The sequence below is a fragment of the Juglans regia genome, chromosome 2 (genome assembly GCF_001411555.2).
Source record: "Juglans regia cultivar Chandler chromosome 2, Walnut 2.0, whole genome shotgun sequence".
NCBI lineage: Eukaryota > Viridiplantae > Streptophyta > Magnoliopsida > Fagales > Juglandaceae > Juglans > Juglans regia.
In genome coordinates, this window is record NC_049902.1 from 29,483,849 (window position 1) to 29,503,331 (window position 19,483).

The 19,483-nt window shown below is 35.3% G+C and overlaps 1 protein-coding gene across 1 annotated transcript; it reads right to left on the reverse strand.

Moving 5' to 3' along the window:
• Nucleotides 1–3,642: 3,642 nt before the first annotated feature.
• LOC108987156 (putative E3 ubiquitin-protein ligase UBR7) lies at nucleotides 3,643–8,743 on the reverse strand. The gene is made up of 6 exons (XM_018960024.2): nucleotides 8,508–8,743; nucleotides 8,232–8,393; nucleotides 6,844–7,002; nucleotides 6,054–6,314; nucleotides 4,190–4,858; nucleotides 3,643–3,957 (listed from the first exon to the last, which is right to left on the reverse strand). The coding sequence occupies exons 2-6, from the start codon at nucleotides 8,310–8,312 to the stop codon at nucleotides 3,868–3,870; spliced, it is 1,260 nt and encodes a 419-aa protein (XP_018815569.2). The 5' UTR covers nucleotides 8,313–8,393; nucleotides 8,508–8,743; the 3' UTR covers nucleotides 3,643–3,867.
• Between the last annotated feature and the right edge of the window lie 10,740 nt (nucleotides 8,744–19,483).

The window sequence follows — 19,483 nt, forward strand, 5'->3', positions numbered from 1 at the left end:
TTGTCTGCAACATATAGCTATAGCTAGCTGCTCCATGCAACTCTTTAATAGTCTGTCGTGATATATATATATATATATATATAGTTTATATAGGAATTGATGTAACCATGACGAACTAATGATATTTCTGTACATCAGAAACATTATCAAAATTAAATACGATCGTAAGACTGACAAACGGTCAAACAAACAAACAAGATAAGATAGGGTTATTTTTATTAAAAAGACTGAGTTTTTTTTTTTTTAATTTTTTTACTGAATAAAACTAAGAGTATTTCGCTCTCAAAGATCGGTGGAACAGTAATGTTTACTCGACAAACAGCCAAGTTTAGGTAGGAATATGAGTGGCTAGTTTCATAATTTTCCACGTCCAAACTGGTGGAACACGTGCATGGACACAAGTTTTTTCCCCCCGATTATTCAATGGGAGCAACAACCAACTGGTACTCTTGTCCCTACCTTCTTAAAGCTGGGCGTTGAACTAGTCTGTGGACAATTTCATTTCACATCTTGGCAGAGTCCGAGTCAAATTATACAGATCAGGATCTTGGAGTTAGGCCGCGCGTAATGAAAGTGTTTTTATCTCACCACATTATTATAATTTTTTTTTTAATTTTATATAAAATATAATAAATAATTTAATTTTTTAAAATTTTAAAATAATAATATTATTAAAATATAATATTTTATTCAATTTTTATCTCAACTCATCTCATTTTAATTTACTATCCAAACTGCACGTTAGTGAGTTCCATTACTACAAAATAATTACAGCGAGAAGTTTATTAGCATCTGAGTTAATTTATTTATGTTTGAAATCTAGGACTTAAAAGAAAGAAAAAAAATATACATATAGAAAGATTGTATATGTATCGGATCTTGACCAATTTAAAGTAGTAATAATAAGTAAATCGTATTGATGACCAGAGTAATATAGAAAGATTGATCGTATGTTATTATCATCCCTTTTAATATCATTTATCATCTCTTTTAATATCATCTTCTTATTATATCATGATATATATAGTATTAAATTATTAAAAATTGTTTTTTATTTTTTTATTTTTAGACCAATCATTTGATGTCACGTTAAGTAATATTGAGATCATGATAGTACTAAAAATGATGATAAATAGAATTTTTCATATAGAAAAACATGAATTCGAATTGGTAAGGCGCCATAAATAAATTCTGTCGCTTCAGGTGGTTATATATATATGGTCTCAACTGATCTTGCTGATCAAGAGCTGCTTAGCCAAACATGCTTATAACTAGCTGCTTGTAATTAAGAGACTACCAAATATTACTCAAATTTATGCATTTCCGGCCTCATGACCACCCAGCCATGTAGTTTGAGTACCTATAATTCAATGAATGAGCTATCAAACTCTTGCGCGCTTACATTGACTTGGGAAAAAGTGCATGTTTATAAAAAAAAGAAAAAAAAAAAAGGGGCCATGACCATCTGAATAGCATGTCGAGGCCAAAAAAAATAACATGACCTTAGAGCATTTTCAATGGCTTATGTATTATATAAGAAATGTAAATTATTTAAAAAATTGCTTAAAAAAGGAATTCCATCTTCTTATTTAAAAGGAAATCTAAAATACAATTCGCTATAGTCACTTGCTACATGTAACGGGTACTGTTCATCCTATAAATATTTTTTAATATTATTCATATTTCATTTATTCTCTCATTTTCTTTTACTTTGATTTTCACCATGTAAGCAAATTATTTTTATTGTTCATCATTTAAAACACCTCTATTTTATTTTCTTCTAAAAACAAATCTTGGAAATATTTATATCCAATTTTTTCATATTTTGATTTTATTTGGCTTATATATTTTTATTTTGTGTGTATAGGCATGAATTATATTAATTACTGTGTATATAAAAATGTATTGCAAATAGAAAAAATATATGGATTTTGCAAATTTATTGTTAGAAAGGAAATATTTAAAATGAATAAGAAATTTTATTTAAATGATATGAAGAAAAAATAGATAATTAATTCATATACGATATATTGTAGGAGTAGCAATATGTGACACAACACATTAACCCAACACGAACACAACACGATAATAACAGATTTGGATTTAGTCTTAACGAGTTCGGGTCAAAACGGGTTGACCCGTTAAAACACAATTGCTTAATGGGTTGATAACGGGTCAACCCGTTTTGACCCTTTATAACTCGTTAAGAAAGTTAAAATTACAATTATACCTAAAAATAAAATTGTTAAGATTTTAATTTCTATATTTTATTGTTTAGATTGAAATTTTGGACTTATAGTTAGTTTTATATTTTTTTTATAGATATTGTGATTTTAACATCTATATAAAATTATGCTAAACTTTCAAACGGGTTAACTTCGAGTTTGTTCAACCCATTTACATAAATGGGTTGAACCGGATCAGACCGGGCAGGGCCAGGTTAACCTATTTTATAGTATTCACTAACGAGTTGACACGACACGACCTGTTATGTTAATGAGTTGTGTTAGGATTTAAGATTTTGACACGATAAACTTAACTGAGTCATGTTCGAATTGATCCATATAGTATAATATATATGTCTTGACACAATACGAGTATGACTCATTAACACGAGTTGACACTCTTAATATATTGTAAAAGTTAATATATAAAATAAAATAAAAAAAGAAATTTGATGATATATTTAAAAGAATAAGATAAAGGATGTATTGTATTAAGTTATGCTATGTCCTTTCAAATCTCAAATGGGTACCTAATGGAAAAACAAATTTTTTTTTAAAACCAGTTCCTCGGTAATCGGTATATCATTTCCTACGTACAGCAGTTTTCTTTCTCAGGGGAGATGTAGACGTAGATGGAAACTGATAAGACTCGTAGAGAGAGTACCAATTTTTTGTATCGTCTTGTCTTTTTTTAACATTAATTTGAGTTTGTTTATTTTTTAATATTGTGTTTGTTTAATTTCTTAATTTTCTTTGTTTTAAAAATACACAAAAGAATACTTGAAAAAAAAAAAATACATACACACAATGCACTAGTTGGTACCGACCCTCGGTGGGAGTAGCACTCCCCATAATTGGACTGACAAATCATATTAACCACGTTGACCCCATCGTTTTTCTAAAGTCTAAACAATGCAAAACTAAGCCAAAAGACCAATCCCAACCTTTAAATGCACTCTCACTAGCTATCCATGTTTTTCCCAAGATTCCTAGGTAGTCCAGAAGTACAAGCAAGAGTATGATGACTTTCTCTAAAAACATGTATATGCTAGTCATGCATACACATCAGTGACATCACTCTTCAGTGGCTTTACCCGATCTGGGTGGGCTTATTGCTATTGCCAACAGCTAGAGAGACAAATACATTCGACAATTCTTGGAGAGAATCGGGGCTGCAATTGGGTCCCTCCAATCCTCGGTGTCCATAATTTGGTCCTACGGAGCCTTGACCACCTACATTCTTCTTGATAATTAATATTGTTGATGAAGTTAGAATTAATAGAAGTGACATTAGATTGAATGCCACTTGTGGAAAAGAAAGCAAACCATTTTCACCATAAGATGTACTACAAGGGGAGGGGCGGAGAAAATAGAAAAAAGAGAACGAGTAGAGCATACACAAAAGCAAGTTCTAAAGTAGTGCTGGCAAACATCCCAATTAAGTTTAGAAGTGCATAAGCAAATAAATTTACAAGGCAAAGCAGTTGATGTTTGGTAAGTTTATTCTAACTTAAAAGAGCAGCCGAAAACCATGTCATGCATGTTTTGTGATTGTTTTTTAACATGGATGTCTCCGCTGTCAACGCGGAAGCCCAACAGTTACACATGCATTCAACTGTAGCAAATTCTCGACAACAGAAACTCAGTCGAGGCGGCGGCGCTTCTTTGCTAGATTCTCAAACACCTGGTGTACATCAGCGGCTGTGATTGGCTTTGTTGAGTCGAAGGACTCCTGCGAAGGAAAGAGATAGAGAAGAGAGATGAAATAATAAAGTGTAAGCACTGTTACCCTAAAAGAAAAGTGGAACGAACAAAAGGCCAAATTCCATGCCTTCCCCATGCCCCATTCTGCTTCAAAAAAGGTTGTACTGTAGCTTCGATCGGTTAATAACATGGTAATTGCCCCTGCCAGTACCGGAAGTGATAAAAGTGGGACCCATTAAGTCACAGATTTAAGAACATACCAGGAAACCATGGATCTCATTCTTCATATCAGCTATGCCATTTAGAATCTCCATTTTTTCTATATGACCGAGATTGTTGAATAAACTTAGCTCAGCACCCTCCCGTTCCTGTAACTTTTCTGTCCTCTTCAGTGTTGCCATTTTCTCATACTCTGCAATAGAGTCCTCCTTGTCAAGCAGAAAAGCAATACGCTTCTGGGTGTAAATAACCAAGCATTTTTCACATCTGCAGAGGACATCACGCCAGCTTTTGGAAAGAAACAGTGGTTTATTCTCCAGAGCAGGGGATGCGTTCTCCGGGTTTACTCCAAGAACACAAGTAGTCAAAGGACTGCTAGTTTTTACACATTGATCAGAACCCACATTATTCTGAGAATTTTCTCCAAGAGACATACCATCCCCATCACATGCAAACTCAGAATCCGATTTGGTATGATCAACTTCAGGATTATTACGGGCATCAACATCATTCTTTAGTTTTCCAGATCCACCAGCTGACGATGTATCTTCCAACACATTCTTATCCTTATTAGTATCAACGGTGGCATCACATTGTCTGCCCGCCGCCCAGATGGACTGAGGATATGACCCCAGAAATGAAAAGCTGGTTGAGCAGGCCCTACATATGAAATCCTCGTACAGAGGTTCACCTTCCTCATCTCTTGGAACCTGCAGTAGGGTAGAAAGATATGCACAGCACCAGGGAATTCAATAATGATAATTTGCATGAGAAGAAAATTATGCCAATTTAGGTAAACACTAGTTATCAACTTGTAGCTTATTTTCAAATCACTAACAATAGGCTTTGGAGTGACTCAGAGAGAAGTCATGCTTAGAAATCTTTAAACAAACAAACCACTTAAACAGAAAAAGAAGTAGAATAATGTTAAAAGTTCACATATACAATAATGAATAAAATGCAGATACCAAATTTTCAGCTTCCGCATACAATTGCACACACGTACGAGATGAAGTATTAAATAAATGACAGTCGAAGAAAATTAGGTGAATGCTTCCATTCCGTTAATCCTTTATTCAAGGATGGCAAGAACAAATAAAAGATAAAACTCATGGTCTCATGTAACTTGCAATTTTAACACAAAAGCTTGAGAAACAACGTTCCTTTAATCTTGGTTTTTACAGACAAAGCGTACATGAAAAAGAGAGGGATGCAACTATAGCAGATACTCTATAAGTGATCAATAGGATTTATGAATGATAAAATACAATATTGATATACAAATAGTGCAACTGGGCTCTGCCTTTTGTAGGTTTTAATAAAAACTTTGTTACTTGCAAAAAAAAAAAAAAAAAGCATTAATATACTAATAAGATTTACTTTTATCATGGTTGAGGTCAGAGACTTAAGGTTCCAGAACAGTATCAATTAAAGAACCCTCTCAACTGAAGAGCTATGACCTTAAATCACATGGCTTAACCATTATTTATTGTTTTATTTTTTTTGGCGTTGGGTAGGGCCAATTCCTACAGGACAGCTTGAAGGTAGAGCTACTGCAGTAACACCATTTCTCAACGAAAAAAAAAAAAATACACAAGGCAGATGGTGAGCCCCAAAAACATAGATTGGCTCTTAGTTCCCGGCCAGTCAACTCAAGCAGATAGTATATTAATATAAAAGTTAATGAAGTGACTCATCAGTTTCTCTATCCAAACCCATCAATGCTAATTTAGCTACTCACATGCAAGAATCAGTCGCTCAATTGGACAGCAAGACTCGGGACTTGTATCATTAGAGCAACATATAGTATTATTTCCATGACCAATTGCATCAAAAGTAAGGAGAATACAGAACAAAGAATTAAAAAAAGAATTGAGAGCCATTGTGAAAGCACAAGCTACCAACCTCATCAGAAGATTCAAGACCAAGATGCTCCTCGTGAAACCAGTCCTCACATATACAGCACTGTATCATTTCTACTTGCTCTTCAACATCAGGATCAGGATAGGGCCTACTGCATGTGCAGTATGAACCTCTGAAGTTATGATTATACGAGTTCTCGGCATTCTCAATGTCTTTATTTGGGAAAAGTTTGCAGAAGAACTCCCCAAATTTTGAATTTCCACAGTCACACCTAAAGTTTCTCTTGGTCCAAAGCTCCACAATCTAGTTCCAGTAGAACAATAGAAACCACAAATTGGCATAAGCATATAGACAAGGTAAAGTATCCTTGGAGAAAAGCTTTACAGGATTGCTAAATTGGATATACAAGTTTAAATGAAAATAAACAACTATCTGCAGCAGGCATAATGAAGATATGAGTTCCTAGCATAATAGAGATCATTTCCATGATCTGATAATGAATTTGTAATCCACCCAAGCAACCGATCCAAACTAACAACCTAGTGTAGAAAACAAAAATTAAGGCTGGAAATGTATGTCAGACAAACGTAATGCATCCATGCTTCTAGAAGATTAAGAAAGCAGTTAACATTAAATCCCTGAGAGGAGCAGAGAGACTCTAATTTCCAATGTAAATTCCAGCTCTCAAAACATCACGAAGATTGAAACCATATCCATATGAAAATCCAATGCCTAGTAGTCAAGAGTTGAGCATTTACTTGAAAGTTAAATCTCTCCCCTTATAAATAAATAAATAAACTCTCTACGCTGAAAATAATTGGAGTGGGAATACCTCATGGCCATCATGGCAAGACAAGGAGCAGGCTGTGCAAACTCCGGCATTTCCATCTGGGGTACAAGTTAGACATGAAAAAATTGCCTGCCTCTTCATATAACCATTAATATAAGTGCATTCCTTGCCCTCATCTCCTCCCAAAACCAGGTCTGCTTCCTATGTGCCACAAATTAATGAAAGACAAATAACCCATTAGTCTAACCCCATAAATTGTATAATATTGTATATTAGGTTGTTTTTATAGGTAAGAAATATAGATTAATGAAAGTCAATGAATAGACAACAGAATTTTATAACATAAGAGGAGGGGTGACTGGGATAGAAAGAGGGGATAAAAACTTGGATTTCCAATAAAACCTGTGGCCCAATATGAATTTGTTAAAAGTTCCATATGTAATGAACTGAAATGATTTAAATATCGTAAGGATCAGAAACCAAATCTTCTTTGTATGCACAAAGTAGATGTATGTTTAATAGACATTATGTCTTATTATAGAAAGGAACGAATGCAATCTACATTCAAAATAGAGGACATTCTAACTACGAAAAAGGATGAAACAGCAAAACAAAGGTACATGAGATGAAAATGTGAGCTGAAGTGAACGTGGACCCCATCATGAGGCATGGTAGACAATTTAAGTTACCTACTGGTGAATTAGATGGAATAAATTAATGATTTTTTTCAACCTTGTAGATTCAGTCAGATATATACTCCCAGCAGAAGCCACCTGAAGTTTGATGATCCATCCATGAAGAAAAATGGTTCAGAGACTGAGAAGTTTAAGTTAAGAGGCAAATACATTCTTTGGTTATCTTTTCAGGTACACGATTGTTTCCACAAACAACATTTGCGTTCCTTTATGCTAGCAGGCAAAACGTTCCACCAAGAGAATAACTAAATTAGCCCTCGGAAGAAGGTTCAGCACCAAGGATAGATGTGTAAATAATGAGGAACTATGTGATTGTTGTTACACTCGAAATCATCATCGAGAAAATCAAGTTTTCAGTCACGAAAGATAAGTCAGAAGATTAATTTTAAAAAGTACCTTTCATAATTTACAGACATGTTCAAGCTGACTAACAAGATTAAAAAGCTTAAACGCTGGTGTCTAGGAGTAAGGTACTATTCGAAGAGATGATAACTTGAATTAAAGTTTTTTTTTTTTGGTTTTCGACAAAAAACCCACTCAACTCTTCCTCGTACTAACAATTTTAGCTGCCTTAGCCATTAAAAGTTTGATGCAAAACTAAAACAGCACAAAAAACTTAATTTGCAATCCTAGTATAACATCTTTTCATCATTTCTACGGCAACCAAAAGAGTAAAAGTCCTATACAACTATAAACAAAACAGCAAACTAGATTATGTACAAGAAAGAAGCGGACCAGCTCCTGTTCCTCTACGCCTTTGAGGTACTCCTGGATCGAAACGGTTTGCTCGGCTTCATCTTCAAACGCATCAGACATTTTATCCCCAAACTAAATATATCTTAGGCAGAATCTGCAACTCGTTGGTAACCACTTGTGTAGCTTCGTACCTGCGATTCACTGAGAACGAAGGGAACCAGTATTAGTGAATAAATTGTGAAAAATGTGTAATTTTGGGTGCTCTTGGAAAGAAAACCCTAGATTGGACGAAACGGGAATTTCGAAGAAACACACCTGATGCCGTGGATGAGACATTCTCTGGGGTAATCACAGGTCGATGAGACTGAACTAGAGGAGGGCGTTTCAGAGAGAGAGGGAAAGAGAGAGATTATGCTGGCTGAGATAGAAGGGTTAGGGTTTTTTTGTGGCGAGGACTATAGGGACATTTTCCCGCCATATCGAGACCCCTGGAAGGTGTATGTGTTCTTCACTACTTGCTCAAATCAAAATGCGCAAGCAATCTGTTCCCTCCAAACGTTGGATTGACATGTGCTCTGTCTAACCGTTTTTTTTATATAGTTTTAAATCTACACTTTTTTGTTATTATCACTATTTTCATACGTTTAAATAATAAATAATTAAAACTAGAAATATTATTCTTCACTTAAAATTTAACATTCTCACTTATTAACACGACACATTTTAAATCGTTGCATTTAAATTCTTAAATTTAAAATTTATAAAATAATTCGGTTGGAAATTAAAAATTTCAAGACGAGAACAACGTTTAAAACATATCAATTTGTTAATTGTTTTGTATAATAAAAGTAATTTTTGAATTTTTCATCGGAAAGACGGATCTCTATGTCGTAATATTTTAACTTGAATCAAATTGTCTAATATAAATTTAGAAATTTGATTTTTAATAAAAATAGCAGTGTTTTCAAAATATTACATTTAAAAATGACCAACTAACTACTTAATCCAGCAAGCTTTTATTATTAAAAAAACTTTATCATTTCTTAGTATAATATTAAATTATTTTATATTTGTATTTATTTGCATAGGTAGCAGTCTTGCAGCATTTACAGCAGCAGGGTGCATCCTCTATCTGATTAGAAAAGCTTGGATAGTTAAATGAAATGAAATTAAATAAGAGAAAATTAAAAATTAAATAAAATATTGTTAAAATATTATTTTTTAATATTAATTTTATTTTATTATTTAAAAAAGTTTAATTATTTATTATATTTTGTTTAAAAATTTATAAAATTTGTAATAATTAAATGAAATAAAATAAGATTAATTGTGATTAACTTTGAAGATACTTCTAAATTCAACTTTCCGATGGGAAACTCCGGAGCATTTTGAGAACTTGTTAAAAGCGAGAGATGAAGGATTTGGTTTGGATGATGATGGATAGTCGGTGAATAATAATAAATAAATTATAAATAATAATAATAAATAGCGGTGAACTTCACTTACCGACCATAGTTATAAGAAATAATAATTTCTTAGAGATTGGGAGGAAAAAAGTACACCTTACAAACAGCTGGCTTTTGCTGTACATGAGTGTTGAACGTTGAGATTCTCTATATCTTGTAAGAAAATAGAGGAATAGGTCCGTAATTTTAATTAATGATATGATTATAGACTTGTAAAAACAAAATGAGGATTAATTACACTTTCTAATCACATGCTATAGCTGATTTTTTTAATTCGCTTAAAGTTATGATTGTCCCCTGAGTGGCTCTAGTGCTCGAGACTATCTTGTTGGTGGTGAACACTTCTTCGTACTTGGCCCTTCTGACTTGGACCCTCCGTAGGAGTTAAAATCGAAAGTATCGGTGCAATTTTTGTCCAAAATCGAAATCGTACCAATACCTTGAAATAATGTAAATTTCGACCGAAATCGGTCGGTGAAAGGGGAGAAAATCATCGACATTAGTCTCGGCGTAACTCCAATCGATTCGTCAGCATCTTCGGTGTCGTTTCATTAATTTAAAAAAAAACATTTAAATTATTGGTCTGTTCAGCGGTCAGGTCCAGGCTCAAACTGGGACTGAACCGCTGGACATCTGTTTTGGCTAAATTAAACCGTCGGTCGACCGGTTCCACGTCGGTTCCGAGCTCCGGCAGCTAGTATGAGTCGATCCCGACCGGTTTTACGGTTTCTTGTACAACTCTAGCCCTCTGTGCTAAGAAGGTGGTCCCTCTTCCGACGTATCCTCATGCGATTGTTTGGATTTCACTCACAGGATTGTTTTCTCTAGCCAGGCTCCTTCGATGCGGCTTACTGGCAGCCCTCTGCCTTGTTGGACTTTCACTCTTTTATGGTCGCGTCGCTCGTCACCCAGCTGGTCTAGTAGAGCTTTCCATTCTTTCAATTTTCATTTTTTGGTGAAGCAATCTTCTATTCGGAGGCTGTCAATGCAGTGGTAGGTGCAACACTTAGGGCGGGTCAGGCCTGTTGTTGTTCTCCCTACGGGCTTGGGTTTCTTTTGGCCTCCACGCCATGTTGGAGTGCATGCGTTGTCCCGCCCGCCCGTGAGCAAGCTATTCTTCCTTGCGCTTGGTCTCGCATGCCTTCTTCCTATTACCTTCCTGGCTAACACTACTGCTCTGGACGATGGTTCTCTTGTCCGCTCATTCTAGCTTTATCTTCTGAGGAGTCGTCAGCGCCCGAAGCATGTCTTCAAAGTTGATGAAACTGTCGACTCGGTCCATGAACTCCTTCAATGAAGTGGGGGTTTTCCGCTCGATCTCTGTTATAAAAAGGGTTACGGGACCAGACCCCCTAGCAAAGTCGCTGAAGTGATTTTTTCATCCTAGTCGTCTATTGTCATGCGCTTTATATTGAACCAAGAGATGTATGATTTTAAACTTTCATAGTCCCATTGCTTCACAGTCAAGAGGTAGGCAGCAAGACGCCTCATTTTCCTGCTTGCCATAAACTGTGTTAGGAAGAGTCAAGCCAGCTCGACGAAGTAGTCGATGGTACCGAGCGGCAATGACCCAAACCATGCTCTCATCATTCCCTTCAAAGTGAGAGGAAATGCCCTGCACGCGACTACCCCCAAAAACCCATGCAGGGTCATATGAGCTTTGAATGTTTCCAAATATTCCAAGGGATTCGTGGATTTGTTGTACACATCTATCTGCAGAACTTTGAATCTTGGCATAAGAGAGACCACCATAACCTCAGCACTATATGGTAGGTTCGTACTCGTGAGCAGCTGGTCCATTGTGGACGTTGTGCCAATCTCTTAGCCATCTCGGCGTATTTGTCCCCAAGTTCAAGGAGCTCGAGGTGCATCCTACGCCGCTTTTCTTCGGTTGCCATTACCTCAGGGGCTCGACGTGACTCATAGTGGTGGTTGTGCTCACCTCCCTCTAGTTCCCCGTTAGTCCTTCGCAGGGAGGCATTCTCCTGATGGAGAGTCGTCACCTCCTCCATCAGCTTCCGCATCATTTCAGCTTGTTTGTTGGCTCTTGCTTCCATTGCTTCAGGTTGTTCTTCTTCACGACCCGAGGCTTGGGAGCACATTGTTACCGGCATGCGAAGAACACGCTGCTATAGAAAATAAAGGGTCCCACAGAAGGCGCCACTGTTGATGTCGTGTTTCATGGCCTAAGCAACTCCACACTGCTGGGCTTGGTCTAGATCCTGTTGAGATAGAGAATGGGGGGCTTGGGGTGCCGTGGTACCTATGATGCCTATGTCAGTTGTTGGGATAGAGTGAAAGAGAGAAATATTCAATCAAAAAGAGTGTTTGTTGAAGTATGAATGAGTCTGAACCCTTGCCCTGGTTGAGGGAAGGGGTATTTACCTAACCAGGGTGGTCCCCGAGGTGGAGGTGGAGGTGGAGGGTGTGACGCTCCATACTATGGTCGAGTGTCCCTGCCAACTCCCTGTTGTGCAATAGTTCTGCCAAACCTGATTGCTACTGTCACTAACACCCCAGGAGGCATGTTGTTGTGTGCCGAGCCCTAGGATGCATTAAATGCATCGTGGCATGCCCGTCTCCGTCCCATTAAATGCGGCATGGTTCCGATCAAGTACGTCCATCCCTATGACCTATTCGAATGCCAGGGTTCAAGAACAGAGGATGTCCTTGAATGTCGGCTAGTAGTGGCGTCAGACAGTCCTGCCTTTCGTCCTCTTATTGGCCTACTTTGCCCGGTCGCTCCCCCTCCTGGGCTGACTTGGCCCAGCCCAACCCTTTTCCTTGGACTTCGGGACTCTTCGGGCCTCATGGATCGGCTCGACCCCGGGGATTACTCTCCTTACAATTAGAATATTATTTTTATTTCAAGATTTTAAAAAAATTAAATTGTTTAATATATTTTGCTTGAAAATTTGTGAAAATTATAATAATAAGATGAGATGAATTGTGATGAACTTTAAATCCAAACATTTCGATCTCGTTTGGTTACGCAGTTAAAATAAGATGTATTCAAATGTTTTGGTTAAAAGTTAAATAAAATATTGTTATAATATATTTTTTTAATATAATTTTTATTTTAAAATTTTAAAATATTTATTATATTTCAAGTGAAAACTTAAAAAAATTATAATAATTATATAAAATAAAATAAGATAATTTGATTTTGTCCAATTAAACTATGTACTTCTGTCCATTTCGGCAAAGTCCTTTGTTTGATGAATTAGGGTACGAAACACACATTCAAACCATGTACTTTACTATGGTCATTTTTCTCCTGGGTCGTACTTTTCTTCAAGCATAAATCAAGTCAAAACCGTGTTGAAGATACTTCTAAATTCAACACTTTCCGATGGGACACTCCGGAGCATTTTGAAAACTTGTCAAAAGCAAGAGATTGTGAGGAAAAAAGTATACCGTACAAACAGCTGGCTTTTGCTGTACGAGCGTTGAATGTTGAGATTCTCTAGATTTTGTAAGAAAATATAGGAATAGGTCCGCAATTTTAATTAATGATATGATTATAGACTTGAAAAAACAAAATGAGGAATAATTACACTTTATAATCACAGACTATCACTGATTTGTTCAATTTGCATTCCAAATTATATATATATATAAATTAATTTACACACAATCATATACTATACTTTGCACCCTTTTTATTAAACCCAAGTGTTTGTGGGTGGATTGTTATAATTTTGATTCATGAACAACTTGTTTATTAATTGTTACGTTGTTTCCTGCTTGATGAACCTCAATCAATAATGCTTGCTTTCGCGAAATAATATCATGCACAAAAATGAAGCCGGAGAGCTACAAAAATCCCAAAAAAAAAAACTTGTATTACATTTCAAAGTATATTAGCAACCACCATGTAATTTGATATGGCTGCTACTGTAGTACTCGCTAAATCCACCATGTTATAAGGAAAATATTTTAATCACAAAGAGATTGTATAAAAATAAATCTATAAATTGATGTGGTACGTCAGATTGTAAAGTTATTTTTATTATAAAATAGATATAATAAGTTCATAAAGCTATATCAATTTGTATAATCTCTTTGTGTCTGTAGTAGTTCTCTACTTGCAATCATGTGATCACCTTACCAAAGTGCATAAATCAGACTTTCATTTGTTTGTTAATTTTCATAATTGAATTTTGCTACAAAGAAGCCTAGTGTGTAACATACTATTTATAGTGAGATTCATTATAATTTAAAAAATAAAAAATAAAAAGACTAATCATCTTTTAACATAGTTAACGTGAAAGATTCTGAATAGATTGTCTCAATTTTCATATTCTTTGTAGGCATTTTATCAATTCAAACCCACGTCGAAGCTGAGAGATTTTCTGGTGTACGGTAGAGCACTTTGAATGTTTATCCAAATTTATGAAACCTCAAACAAAAGAAAAATAATGATGTAGTAAACACAAACAGCTGGCTTTGTTCTGGACATTTTACTTTTCTTCCCAATCTACTCAATATTTTCATAGGCCCCATATATGATCTACGGTGATTGGCTTCTTGAAGAAGATATCCCAGTTAACAAATCAACAACACCACCCATGAGAAGTTTGTTAATTATTATTAATACAAGTTAAAAAGAAAGAGTTAGCCCGGGGGGTCCCTTCTCGTAAGAGATCAATCCCTTTTAATTTGTTTTGTAAGGTATTTATGTTGGAGTAATGCTAGGTACATAAAACTTTTATAAAAAAAATGAATCATTAAAAAAAGAGAAAATATATTTACAATCGTGAATTACTCTAACATAAATAGATCACACTTTTTTTAATAGTGAATCTCACTCTTTTTTAAAAAAATTACGTGACGTTTATGTACTTCACGGTTGCATATAGAATTTTACTCCTGCCATCAATAGAAATGATTGAGATGAGGACGTGCTCATGAAAGAAATGAGAAAATATATTTGTAATCGTGAATTGTGTAACTGTCGCGTAATCACTTTTAAAAAAATTAATAAAATATGAGACTCACGTGAAAAAAAAAATTTAATTTTTTAATAGTAGATCTCATTCTTTTTCAAAGTGATTACGTGACGTTTACACATTTCACAGTTACATATAAAATTATTCAATTGTTCTCCTTACTTGCTACATTGTTATGATGTTTTAGTACTCCGTTGTTGTCACTTCATATTAATTTTTTATTACTTATATCATTACATTTTTTTAAGAATAAAATAAAAATAATTAAGCTAGTATAAGTTTTTGATATAAGTGATAATTCAAATCTTGATTCTACCATCAAATCTAATAATTTATATATTCTATGACTTTTGTAATTTTTGTAATTTTAATGTGCCAACCAATCTAAGGGGCTATGTTGTTCCTTGCCTTACATTCGGGACCTTATCTCCACGGTCTACTTTTCTCATTTCTTTCATGAGCCCGTACTCATCTCAATCATTTCTATTGATGGCAGTTTCACATACTGGATATTGAACTCAATTACCTGCAACGTAGAGAAGTGAGGGGCTCGAGGTTGACGGGTCTCCTCTAATGCCTAAGGAGATGTGTGGGTTTAAAATCTCAAAAAATCTTTACAACCTCTTAACATTTCACACTCTATATTATTTTTAATTTTTATTATTTTTTTTTATTAAATATTTATTATATGAATAATAAATAAAAAAATTTAAAATAATTTAAAAAAAATAAACTCAAAAAAAAATTTTAAAAAAATTTTAAAAATTTTAAAAAGTGTGGAGTGTGGAGTGTGGAGTGTGGTGGAGGTTGTGTAGTAATGCTCTTAAAATCTACCTCAATTCATCTTATCTCATCATTATAATTTTTTAAAATTTTTATATAAAATATAATAAAAATTTTAATTTTTTTAAATTTCAAAATAATTTTTTCAAATTTATACATAAAATATAATAAATAATTCAATTTTTACTTTACTACTTAAAAATCATCTCAATCCATCTCAACTCATCTCTAAATTCAAACATCTCCTAAATTAATTTTTTGTTTGTTGGAGAGAATTTCAGTAAGCAAGAGAACGTAAGTCCTATATTCTAACCTAATGCCCAACTTTAAGGTTTCGTTTGGTTGATTAACTCATCTCAACTCATCATTACAATTTTTTCAAATTCCAATACAAAATATAATAAATAATTCAATTTTTTCAAATACCAAAATAATAATAATATTAAAAAATAATATTCTAACAATATTTTATCATCTCAACTCAACTCACTTCAACATCCAAATACAACCTTATACTACTTGTCAAGATGGCATTCCGTATCTCGTGTCAAGTATTTTGTTCAAATTTTGAAATTATTTTATGACATAGTTATGTGGATATCTGAAACAAAATATCCTACAACGAACATGTACTTTGAGGAGCTCTCGGGACTTTATGACCACTTGCAATAAAGTTGTGCTGACAGTGTGGATTTGTTGAATGCAATGACTATGAGAATAAAATAAAAATATAATAAATATTGAGGGGATGTGGAGAAGATAAATAGATAATTATTTGTGGCTGCGATCTTTAACCCCCGATATAAGTTGACAATTGTAAAAGATTGGATTAGGGACATCTTCGGTGATGAGGATGCTGATCAAATGATTAGATCGCTTAAATGTGATATTGATGATTTATATAGTCATTACAACAACAATGGTCAGTCTTTAATCGAATGTGGTAGCTCATCATGCCCAGCCGACTCGACATCTTCCAGAATTGACACACATGCACAAAGTTCAAATTTATTGCGGTTACGATGGTATCATCAAAACCGTGCATCAATGAATATTATGCAGTGTAAGTCTGAGGTTGAGCGTTACATTATGGAAGATGTTGAGGCACCTAGTGATACATTCCCGATATTAAGTTGGTGGAAGGTGAATTCTGGCAAGTTTTCAATCCTTTGTTAGTCCCGCAGGGGTTGGAGAGTTGCTACTTGTTACTTAAACTCATATTCCAACAATATATTTATAGATTCCAAGTTCTCAATGCCATAGAAAAATTATTGTTCCAAACCAACTATTCAATATAATTAACCTCCCAAAATACCAAATCATTAGAACACAACAAAGTTACTAATAAAAATTACTAATATACTTAATCCACTATGCTTAAATCATCTCACCCATACTTCATAATCTTGATTCTCAGCTGAAATATTCAAATCATCTGAAAAATATTGTAGAGATAAGAGGTGAGTTATCAACAACTCAGTAAGCAGATAACATATGTTAGTATGTAAACACGAGCATTTACAGAGTTCAGAATGCAGAGCAAAATATTTTTATTTTCAGAATGCAGAATCAGAACATGTTATCAAAAATATCAGAGCGAAAGTTCAGAAATATTATTATTCAAAAGTATCATTTGGCATAGTATAACTGAACATCATTATTTTATTGTATCGTATCATATCATATCAGAACAGAGACCATTTTTAATCCCCGTGGTAGGATTGTGTATTATGCAGATAGCCAAGCAAAACATAAACCACAATGACAATAAATCGATTGCACTCATAACAGAGACCACTATTATATCTCGTGGAGGGGCCAAATGCCACTATTATGTCTCGTGGTAGGGTTAGAGGTCACCATTATATCCCGTGACAGAGCTAGAATTCACTATTATATCCCGTAACAGGACTAGAGGTCACTATTATATCCCGTGACAAGGCCAGAGGTCACTATTATGTCCTGTGACAAGGCCAGAGGTCACTATTATCACCCGTGTCAAGGCCATATATCAGAGCAAAACAGAATCAGAAAGTCATGCCAAATGTTTTTCAGATGCTACATCAATATCAAAGCAGAGTATTGAACAATTTCATATCATTTTCACATATTCAAAACAGATTCAGAGCATCTTCACATAACATGTACAAATTTTCAAATTTTATATTCACTCTTTTGTATAGTTAGAAATATAATGCTAAAAATTTGCTCATGTTTACACTAGTCATGACAAAAATACTTTCCTCTTTTATATAGATTTCATTAGTAATGCAGAACCAACAACTGAGATTGTTTCAAATTTCTTTTTATAACAAAATATGCATATTTTTTCAAAATCAACATTAGTTTATTTTCTTTCTATACAAAGTCTAGCATAGGAACTCCGCTTACTTCAGCGTTTTAATTTCTCTAAATTTCCTTATAACAGTGCCAAAGAGATATCAATCGTCACCTATAAAATAATAACGTAACTTATGTAAATTTCCAATAGTATGTAACTATCTAATTAAGCACGCACTTTCTAATTAAGAACTAAAATACTTAAATAGCCTAGACTTCATTTAGCTGATAATCATAACTAAAAAAAAAAAAAAATCATCACTCCGCATTTTTATATAATCACATGCAGAAGCCAGCCCATTTGAAAGTATTAAGAATGCCCACTTGACCAAAGGGCTTGAGGCCCATAACCTATCTCCATTTTAAAGGATTGGGAACTTTGGAACACAAAAAGACCAAGAAGGCATAGAGAGGTGCTTTAGAGAGAGAGAGAGACTGAGTGAACTCATCGAGAGAGGAAGGAGGTGCAGCGGCGGATTCTAGGTGGTCAGACGGAAACGCCATCACGGCAATTTCCTCTATGTGGTGGAGTCTTGCAGGAGGAAATGGAATCGTGGTCTCAACCCGAGAATAACAGAGTGGAGGGAGAGATTTTGCAACAAGGGACTTATAGGGAGGACGTGCGGCGGATCTGGGCTGGTGGGAGGCTTCTGATGTCACTTTCTGTGGTTGATTTCGACAGGGTGGTGGTCGAATAGAGGAAGGTGGCTGCAACTTGTGGCTCTCGGGCAAGAAGCAATGACTTTGTTTATAGGTGTAGGGAAAATAAGGGCTTTCGGCAGTTTTACAAAGGGTGGGTAGTAGTGGTGCAAAGCAGTGGTTGGGTGGCGCCACTGGGTGGCCTGTTGGATGTGCGTGAAGGCTGTTGTTTGGTATTATAAGGGCTGAGGGAGGCAGGTTGATGGTGGAGGCTACAGTGGTTGGGCACGACTGGGCTTTGTTCTTGGTGGTTTACGGTTCTATGTGGGAGTGGTGGCGAGTTTCGCGTCTCATGATGTTGATGTATGGCGTTAGTGAGGTTGGCTTCAGTGGTTCATGATGGAGGAGAGGTTGTAGGTCGGTGGCTTGCTCGACGTGTGGTGGTGAGGCTCACGATGGCGTTGCTGTGAAGAGTCAAACGAGATTGGGCATGACTTTGGTGGAGAAATCGAAGGGTTGAGGCAATGGGGCAGTCAATTTGGTGGTGCAGGTCACTATACTTGGTCTTCAGCACAAGAGAGAGAGAGAGAGAGATAGAGAGAGAGATATATATATATATATATGGATCCGTTTGTTGAGAGAGAGAGATTTGGAAGTGAAAATAAATGTGGCGTGAGTGAGTGGGGAGAGAAAGTATCGAAGAGGAGAGGTGACGGGGTAGAGATGGAATCCGGAGGGAGAAACCGTGAGGGCGTAGGGAAGAAGAGGGAAAACAAAGGGGTATTGACATCTAGGAAACGACGTCGTTTCTTTCTCCAACGGGTTGGGCTTCGCATGGCTTGGGCCTAGGCTTAAGTGTTGGCCTGGGTGTTACATCCTCCCCCTCTTAAAAAATTTATTCCTCGAAATTTGTTGCACTTAAAACAAAGTCTAAAGCACTTATACATCTCACCCATTTCATGCCTATTTTAATCTTCAATCATTATGTCGAATCTAATATTCCAAGATTCTAACCTTATGATATTGTCTCTTGGTGCCTCACATACCTCCTAATCCCTCAGGTATATACATTCGCGCACAAAAAAAAAAAAAAAATCGATCATCATACTCG

Bases quoted from the DNA above. Each gene is read 5' to 3' on its own strand.
- LOC108987156 (XM_018960024.2), bottom strand. From the start codon at position 8,312: ATGTCTGATGCGTTTGAAGATGAAGCCGAGCAAACCGTTTCGATCCAG. The intron at 7,003-8,231 runs GTCCGCTTCTTT...TGTGGCACATAG, and splicing joins GCGTAGAGGAACAGGAGCTG to GAAGCAGACCTGGTTTTGGG. The intron at 4,859-6,053 runs GTTGGTAGCTTG...ACCCTACTGCAG, and splicing joins GTCTTGAATCTTCTGATGAG to GTTCCAAGAGATGAGGAAGG.